Source organism: Cryptomeria japonica, chromosome 2, assembly GCF_030272615.1.
Source record: "Cryptomeria japonica chromosome 2, Sugi_1.0, whole genome shotgun sequence".
Lineage (NCBI taxonomy): Eukaryota > Viridiplantae > Streptophyta > Pinopsida > Cupressales > Cupressaceae > Cryptomeria > Cryptomeria japonica.
The window spans coordinates 32142507-32151552 of record NC_081406.1 but is presented as its reverse complement, the minus strand read 5'-3'; the positions used below and the strand labels follow the sequence as shown (position 1 = coordinate 32151552).

Sequence of the window (9046 nt, the reverse complement as noted above, 5' to 3'; positions counted from 1 at the left end):
CCCATCTACTTACTCATATTATATATTATATGTATAGAAATTGTGGCTTACTGCTGTTTCAGATGCCTCTTGAGATTATTTATATTCCTAGTTAAATGGATTAAGGCTTGGGCCACTGCAAATCTACCCACCAACTAAAGCGCCATCACCAGACAGTCAATTCAGTGAAAGCGTCCAAAACCAAAATTAAATGACTAAACATCAGTAGTGTGAATGTTTGGAAGCATATATACTTAACTTCAGCTGAGTAGGTAACATAACATGTCGTGCTGTGTTAGGAATTTGCATGATTGAAGTTTCCTTTTCAGAAACACCCACTTTAAGACTTGAACCATTCATCACAAATAATCTAAACATAAACGTAACAGCATACTTCTTTCCTGAAAACATTATGATTAGATATCCAATTACAAACGTAACCAGTTTGATTAAATCATCAATACTTCTCCAACAACAATATCATGAAGAAGAAGTAGTAATTCTCTGTAGAGCAGGTGAGATATGTGCGGTCTTTTCCCATTCAACGTCCATGGCAACTGTACTTTCAATTTCATTTTTAATGACTTTCTGCATGGAGCAGTAAAAAATAAAAAAAATAAAAAAATTGTGTGGTTTTTGGCTTACGTATTGAAAATGACCCATATGGTCGAAATTAAAGGCATGGTAATATAATACATGATCCCCACTCGACGTGAAGATTAAGTGGACTCGTGAAAAGGACGTGAATTCATGCAATATTTCAATATGCAAGACTGTGATGTTTACCTGGTGTGAAAAACAATATATTGATTAAAAATTTAAAAATTTCTAAACAAATCTGCGCATAGCAGTATTATGTATTGTAGTAGTAGCTTATGTTGCAGAGAAACCCACATGAAGTTTTTACAGTCTATGATATAAATGCAATAAAAAATTTGAATTTGATACTTTGAAAATTAATATTTCAGATCATATTTCATTAGAAACTGTATCAAAAGAAAGTTAAAAGAAAGTTATATTGATCATATAAGGTTATATTGATCATATTTCATTAGAAACTGTATAAAAAAGGTTTAAGATCATATTCCGTGAGGCACTATATCAAAAGAAGATATATAGAGAAATCATTGCACAATAAAAACAGTGAGAAATTATGGTAAGAGTCACTGAAATCACGAGTTTAGAGTCAGATAAATCATCATCAGTTTCTGTATATTTCAGACATTGAAATTGGAAAGAAAGCAATTACATGGTATCAGACATATTACAATGTTTAGGACAATGACAAACTTGATGGTCTTGTATCACAAGCATTTTGGCTTGGATTTATGTACACATCCTTTTGGCATTAATTAGAAAGAATCATGGTCTCTGAAGCTCCAGAATGATTCAATGTCTACTGGAGGAGCAGCTGCAGAAGATTGGTCCACTTGATCAAAAGATCTATTCAGTTGTATGTCTTCATTCAAGTGATCTGTGCTCAGACATTGTGCAGCACAATCCGCCTGTTGATCATTACCTGGCTGCTGATCTGTGTCGTTGACCCATTGTATAGGGTTAGAATTAGTTGTTTTGTCTAATGTTTTATCATGCAGTGCACCGAAAGTAGATGGTGATGGGTCCATTAATAGACTGGACTGGCCTGTAAAAAGGGTCCTTAGCATAGTGGAAGGATTAGGATGAGGAGGAAGATTAAAGGAGGAATTGTATGGAGAAGAAGAGAGAGGAATCTGTGGATTGAACATTAGGGGTGGAGGCAATGGAAATGGCAAGTGTGTATGTGGCATTATCATGCTTGGGTCACGCCTGAGATTGGATAAGGCATTCATATTGTTTACATTCATGTTCATCCTTGAGTCATTCAGCATCATGTTGAGCTTGATGAATTTGGTCATCTCTGATAGATGATCAGATGAACAAGGATCAGAATTGTTAGTTCCTGGCTGCTGCAATTGAGGATGCCCCATGAAATTATAGAGACTATTGTTGTTGTTAATGTTGTAGTCCATTGCTGAGGAGAAGCAGGACACATGATCAGCCTTTGCAGAAGTACCTGTCTCATTTTCTATAGAACCAGTGGGTGTCCCTTGATCATTCATGGCATTTGTTGCATTGTATGGAGATTCCAGCAGTGATGGCAAAGATGGAGATCCTGGCATATCAAGATATGGGTTTCTGTTCATCAGGCCTATTGTGCTCATCTTCTTACCTCCTGCATTCTTCTGAAAGATCCTGCACACCACCCATTCATCCTGCACACCCCATAAGACCAGTCAGACAAAGTTCATGACAATGACCTCAAACCAATAAATATTTGAATCCCGACGAAGCCAGTAAAGCACTTGACTTAGCTGTGGTATATTATACATTGCATCACTGAACTTGAAGATATGTTTGCCTTCCATTTAACTTTTATGAAACAAGGGCAAACTTATATCAGATTTATGTTCTATTTTAATTTTATATCAGTCGACTTGGATTCATTAGTCCCTCTTATTCTTATTTGCAAATTATGTGCTTTCTTCTTGTCCACTAGTGAACATGAATAGTTCTATTGGATTAAATCATAAACTGTTTGAAACTATATATATATATTCTTCTATTCATTCAAATCTAAGTTACCTTGCAGTTTTTAGGAAGGCGGTGGTATGAGAATTTTCCCTCTAGGCGATATTCATGCATGACCCAGTTGGTTTTCTCTCCTTTTGGAGCTCTTCCCTTGTAGAAAACCAAGGTCTTCTTCATTCCCACAAGTGCAGAAGTTCTTGAGTTGAAAATCTCCCTATCTTTTCCTGTTGTTTTCCAGTACCCGGCTTCTGTGGCTCTGTTAGTGCGAAGACCCGTTGGATACTTTCTGTCCCTCAGGCTGAAGAAGTACCATTCCTTTTCTCCCATCTTAGCCTTCCCTGTTTACACCACACACTGCATTAAAATCAAATGTTATCGTATTCTATAAAGCATGGTAACAAAATGCCAAGGACTCTTTTTGTAAATTTTGAATGGTAGGTTTTGTTTTTTCTTATCTGCAAGGAAAACAAGTAAGACAAACCCATACATACGTATGAAATTGTTTTAAGCTAAAATTAATCCCTTAGAAAAAGCTCTCTACTCTCAACCACTCTCAGCAAACACAAACTTCGAAAGAAACAATTAAATCCTGCTTTCTAACATTCCTTTTCATACCTAGATAATGTGTAACTGGTTTTAGGATATATTATTATAACTCAGCTTTCTCTGCTAATTATATTGTGATCTACAATTACAACTTTTGTATTCCAACATTGACAGGAAATTCTGCATAAAGGGTGCCTTAGTTTTTGTTGGCTTTCTCAAACTTCACCCTTCCCTTCATAGCGAGTACTTTAATAAACAGTTTTTCAACGATAAGAAACATCATCAACACTTCATCCTCTACCTGTGTTGGGCTTGACTCTCAGAAACAATAAAACCAACATATAAGCAATTCCTAAGTTAGAATTCGAACAAACGAATCCCAATTCCAACTGAGTAGCTCAGTTGCAATTATACCTAATTCAATCTTAATTTGTTGTTTCAAAGCAAATGGTGATATTGAAGAATTGCATTCAATTAACACAGTTAATATGCAAACAAATCAATCTCACCAAAGTTATGCACTATTGGCCGATTTTCTTTTGTATGATTTCAATAAACCCAATGTGTTTGACCTAATTCTTAGCTGCTACTCCATTCTTCTGATTATAACTTCACAGAATCTGGAACAACAAGACCCTAATGTAATCCCCCTCTCTATATAAAACACACATACACACACATATCAATATATATTCAAAACAATAATTTGGATGGAATTCAAAACAGTAATAGAGAATTATGTATATATAAGGTGCTGAATTATGTACCTGGGAGATCCCAAGGCTCACACTTGTTCAAATCCACCTCAGTGATTGCACGTCCAGAAAAGCTGCCATCCAGAATCTTTTTTGTTAGATAATAAGTAACCAGCTCCTCATCAGTGGGATGGAATCTAAACCCAGGAGGCAAATCTTCACTCTTCTCTTCCACCTGCATATTATTATTGTTATTGTTGTTGTTACTACTGCTACTCATCACATTCAACGACTCCATAACAAACCAAATTCCTCCTCCTAGCAAGCAAATCCACTCCCACAAATCAATCCAAACCTTCAATCTCAAGTCCCATTTGCTTCACAACAAACCACTTCTTCTCCTCCTCCTCCTCCTTCTTCTTCACCACTATAGCTATTCAAAAATCCCAACTGCAACAAAAACAAGCTAAATTCTTGTACCCTACTGCCAAGCCCACATATTTAGAAAGCCCAGTTTGCAGCAATCAGAGACAAATTAAATTCAAACTAATCCACTATCTTTCTGTCCTCCCTGCACTCCAGCCCAAGTACAGAGCAGAGCCCAGTTGTAGAGAGGAACAGAAAGGAGTTTGACCCTGACAGAAACCTGCTTAATTCAAGCCATGTACCCTAATCCTGACACAACATATATACACTGTATATACACACACTCATTAATGGATGATGACCAATTGCAGGCAAGGAAAGGGGAGGCAAAGGAAGCAGGAGGGAGGGATACCTATTAAGAGAAAAATGCACAGAAGCTGCAATCTCACATAAATATAGTACAAGAAAGAAAAGAGTACATGTAGATCATAGGGTCTCTTGAAACAGAAGGCTCTCTAATGAAACCGTGAATACCAAGGCAAAAACAACCAACATTTTAAAAAATCTCTTATCTTTTTCCCTTTTCTACAGTCCAATACGAAATCGGGCAGAGCTGCCCAACCCATCTCCATCTCCTCCTCCTCCTCTTCAGACCAAACTCTCTCCTACCATCCACACGTCATCTCATCATCCAACGGCCTGTGTTCGCCCAAATCACCGGCCCCACTCTACGTCTACTATCTCGCCACGTAGCCCGTCCACGTGGCACTGACAATCTCCGTTCCGTTGACCCGAGAACCATGACGTTATCTGCCGCTGTATTACAGCTGTTATGAAGCAGGATTTTAATGGTCCCTAACACTAAAACGCCCTCTCCTTCTCCCGCGATTTTCTCAACCTCCATCAATTATAATACCCATTAAATTTTTTTTATCCTCTTCCCTCCTTTTGGGCTTTTTGTTTCCCACCTTATTTAATACATTAAAAATACTCATATTGACTTTGGGCATGGTTAGGTTATGGGAGGAGATTCACACCTGTGCTCTTGTCTTTTTCTGAAAACCCATCATTTTAACCTACACGTGTCCCTCCTAAACCCTATCCAATCATACCCCATACCAACATTTCAGACGTCGCTAATCTCCACACAATAAAACATTCATACATAAATGGAAATCTTCAAAACATGACGGATTTTTTACACAATTTTCACCATCCCAAATCTTGAACGGCTTAAACCACAAACACTAAGCTTATATTTCTAGGCTTAAAAGTGTTAAACAGACATTTTCTACGCTTAATATGTTGCTTAATGTGTGTGGTCACACTAAAAATACACTTCTAGGCTTAAAAGCGTTACACTTAGAATTGACTAGCATTCTTTAAACTTAATATGTTGCTTAGTGTATGTGGTTGAAGGCTGGCGATCCAATCCTCATAATCTGACAGAAAACCATCATGTTATACGAATTTATGATTTATCAGATAAGATTTAGTTTCTCTGCAACTCACCCAATTAACCATGTGATTAATTAATGACTAAATCAAATCAATCATCCCGTTTTCATGGGCTCTTTGTTTGTTTCTTTTACGTGTGATTATTATTATTCATAATTAGTTTTCACCTTCCCTCTCACATTTTCTCCCGCCTGATTTGCCGGGATATACATAAATAACAACTCTTCTCTTCTACCGTCAAATCTTTCCCGTCAACTGTAACATACCAAACAATATGTTTTGGTTTCATAAAGCGTTAGCAATCGGGCTTTTTTCATGCTCACCATCACATACCTCTATTTTGACTTACGGACTTCCTCCCTTTCATGCAAAGCCTTTTACGTAAGTATACCATAGTTTTGAACGTTTATTTCACCTTATTATTAGGTATGATTTATAATAGGAATTTGCAGGAACTCTGGGTTTCATGACTATGTTTTTAAAATGAGATTTTCTTCATTGAATTGGTCAAACAATTTAAGAGAATTATTTTTCAATAATTATTGGGATTTGAGAAGTTTGGATTTTGAGTATGAAGTGATATAATTGATAATATAATAAAATATTGTGAAGTCGAAGTATTTAAAATGTTGGAGTAACAATGTTATCTTTAGACATGATTATTTTGATTTATTAAAGTCATACACATGTTCAACAAGTTAAAACATATGGACAAATTAATATTCAAAATTATGAAAATCATAAATAATAAACATTTCAATCAAATCAATATAATGCTTGAGAAAAGATGTAGCTCTAACCTAGCATCAAAAACATAGAATGAGACTCAAACTCATTAGGTTCATTTTAGAACGCACTGAAAAATAAAATAGTCATAGTTTCACAAATCAAAACACTGTAAATGTCAACACATGTTTTTCATGGAATGGATTTGGTTTTTCATGGAATAGATTTGATTTGAGTATCAAGCAATATACTTATTAATATAATAACATATTGTAAAGTCGAAGTAGCAATATTATCTTTAGACACGATCATTTTGATTTATTAAAGTCATCAATATGTCCAACAAGTCAAAACAAATGGACAAATTAATATTCAAAAATATGAAAATAAAAAATAATAAAAATTTGAATCAAATCAATGTGATGCTTAAGAAGAGATGTAGCTCTAACCCTAGTATCAAAAACATAGAATGAGACTCAAACTCATTAGATACATATTAGAATGCACTTTAAAAAAATGTCATGACTTCACAAATAAAAACACTATAAATGTCAATACATGTTTTTCATGGAATATATTTGATTAACATGTATTCCAAGAATTATATTTATTAGATTGCTAATAATAAAATAACAGACAACCTTGGGCCCAATAAAACAGAGAAAATCCTCTAGTTGACCCAGAAAGTTAGTGAGGACGTGGACAAGATGAAATCGAATCATGAAAGAAGAATATGGAATTTGGAGGTGAGTGTGGAAGAAATCAAAGGAAGTTTGAAAACTTTGGTTGAGATTAGCAAGGCCACCATGAATAATAGTTTGGAAGGCTTGATGAGGGTCAATAATATGATTGTGGACTATAGGGTTGATCCCATTGCTAGTGTGACTCCTTCAAATTCCAAGCAGAAAAAGAAAGTGAAGGGTGTAGGTGGTCAGATTTATCGTCCCCATACTATGAGAGGTTCGTGTACCCGTACCAAGAGTAAGGCAGCTTCAGATTTATCATGGACGAGTTGGAGGATATCAACAGGAAAGTCATTTAGAAGAATGTAGATCTATTGCATTCTTATCAATAGGTTTCTGGTCTTAGTCTTTTTTGTGTTTTAGGATATTTTGTGGGCTTGGCCCACGTTGGTTAAGCTTTTGCTGCTGGTTATGGTCTTTGATGCTTATTCTTTGGATATTGTAAAACTTTTGGGTTTCGGGTCCCTGTAAAACCCATTTACCTTAATCAAAAATTTTTGAGAGAATCAAAATAATGCTTGAGAAGAGATGTAGCTCTAACCTAGTATCAAAAACATAGAATGGGACTTAAACTCACTAGATATATTTTAGAATGCACTTAAAAAAAATATCATGACTTAACAAATCAAAACACTATAAATGTCAATACATGTTTTTCATGGAATAGAATTGATTGACATGTATTCCAAGAATCATTGTTTTTTTTTTTTTGATAGAATGGGACTTAAACTCACTAGATATATTTTAGAATGCACTTAAAAAAAATATCATGACTTAACAAATCAAAACACTATAAAGGTCAATACATGTTTTTCATGGAATAGATTTGATTGACATGTATTCCAAGAATCATTTTTTTATTTTTTATTTTATTTTATTTTATTTTTTGATTGGTAATGGGCCAAAGTCGATAAGATGTACATACCCTACCCCCTTGTGGGATTTTAACTTGTGACCACTCTTTTAAGAGAACAATTTCTCCACCACTAGGCCAACTCAAGTTGTACATTCCAAGAATCATATTTATTACAATGCTAATAATAAAATAAAGAAATAAATATAAGACAACTATAAAACAATTAAGTATCAAGTCATACAATTATAATCTAGTAAAATATTTGAAGTTAAAGTATTTCAAATGTTTAAGTAGCAATATTATCTTTAGACATGACCATTTTGATTTATTAAAGTCACACATATGTTCAACAAGTCAAAACTTATAGACAAATTAGCATTCAAAAATATGAAAATCATAAATAATAAACATTTGAGAAAATCAAAATAATGCTTGAGAATTGATGCAGCTCTAACCTAGTATCAAAAACATAGAATGAGACTCAAACTCACTAGATACATTTTAGAATGCACTTTAAAAAAATTTATAACTTAACAAATAAAAACTCTATAAATGTGAGTACATGTTTTTCATGGAATAGATTTGATTGACATGTATTCCAAGAATCATATTTATTGGATTGCTAATAATAAAATAAATAAATTTAAGACAAAGTCTATAAAACAATTGAGTATCAAGTCATACAATTAATAATATAGTAAAATATTTAAAGTTGAAGTATTTCAAACTTTTAAGTAGCAATATTATCTTTAGGCATGATCATTTTGATTTATTAAAGTCGTGCACATATGTCCAACAAGTCAAAACTTATAACAAATTAGTATTCAAATATATGGAAACGATAAATAATAAACATTTCAATGAAATCAATAATATGCTTAAGAAGAGATGTAGCTCTAACCCTAGTATTAAAAACATAGAATGAGACTCAAACTCATTGAGTACATTTTAACATGCACTAACAAAAATTGTCACGACTTAACAAATCAAAACACTATAAATGTCAATACATATTTTTCGTGGAATAAATCTGATTGGCATGTATTCCATTAATCATATATATTATATTGTTACTAATTAGTTAAATAAATTTAAGAAAACTATAAAAC

At 33.9% G+C, this 9046-nt stretch overlaps 1 protein-coding gene across 1 annotated transcript; it reads right to left on the bottom strand.

The window, feature by feature from the left end:
* Window positions 1–1174: 1174 nt before the first annotated feature.
* On the bottom strand, window positions 1175–4597 carry LOC131047384 (NAC domain-containing protein 79). The gene is made up of 3 exons (XM_057981245.2): window positions 3861–4597; window positions 2602–2885; window positions 1175–2231 (listed from the first exon to the last, which is right to left on the bottom strand). Exons 1-3 carry the CDS (start codon window positions 4084–4086, stop codon window positions 1332–1334), a joined length of 1410 nt encoding a protein of 469 aa, XP_057837228.1. The 5' UTR covers window positions 4087–4597; the 3' UTR covers window positions 1175–1331.
* Window positions 4598–9046: the final 4449 nt, after the last annotated feature.

Bases quoted from the DNA above. Each gene is read 5' to 3' on its own strand.
- LOC131047384 (XM_057981245.2), bottom strand. From the start codon at position 4,086: ATGGAGTCGTTGAATGTGATGAGTAGCAGTAGTAACAACAACAATAAC. The intron at 2,886-3,860 runs GTACATAATTCA...TGGTGTAAACAG, and splicing joins TGAGCCTTGGGATCTCCCAG to GGAAGGCTAAGATGGGAGAA. The intron at 2,232-2,601 runs GTAACTTAGATT...TGGGGTGTGCAG, and splicing joins GCCTTCCTAAAAACTGCAAG to GATGAATGGGTGGTGTGCAG.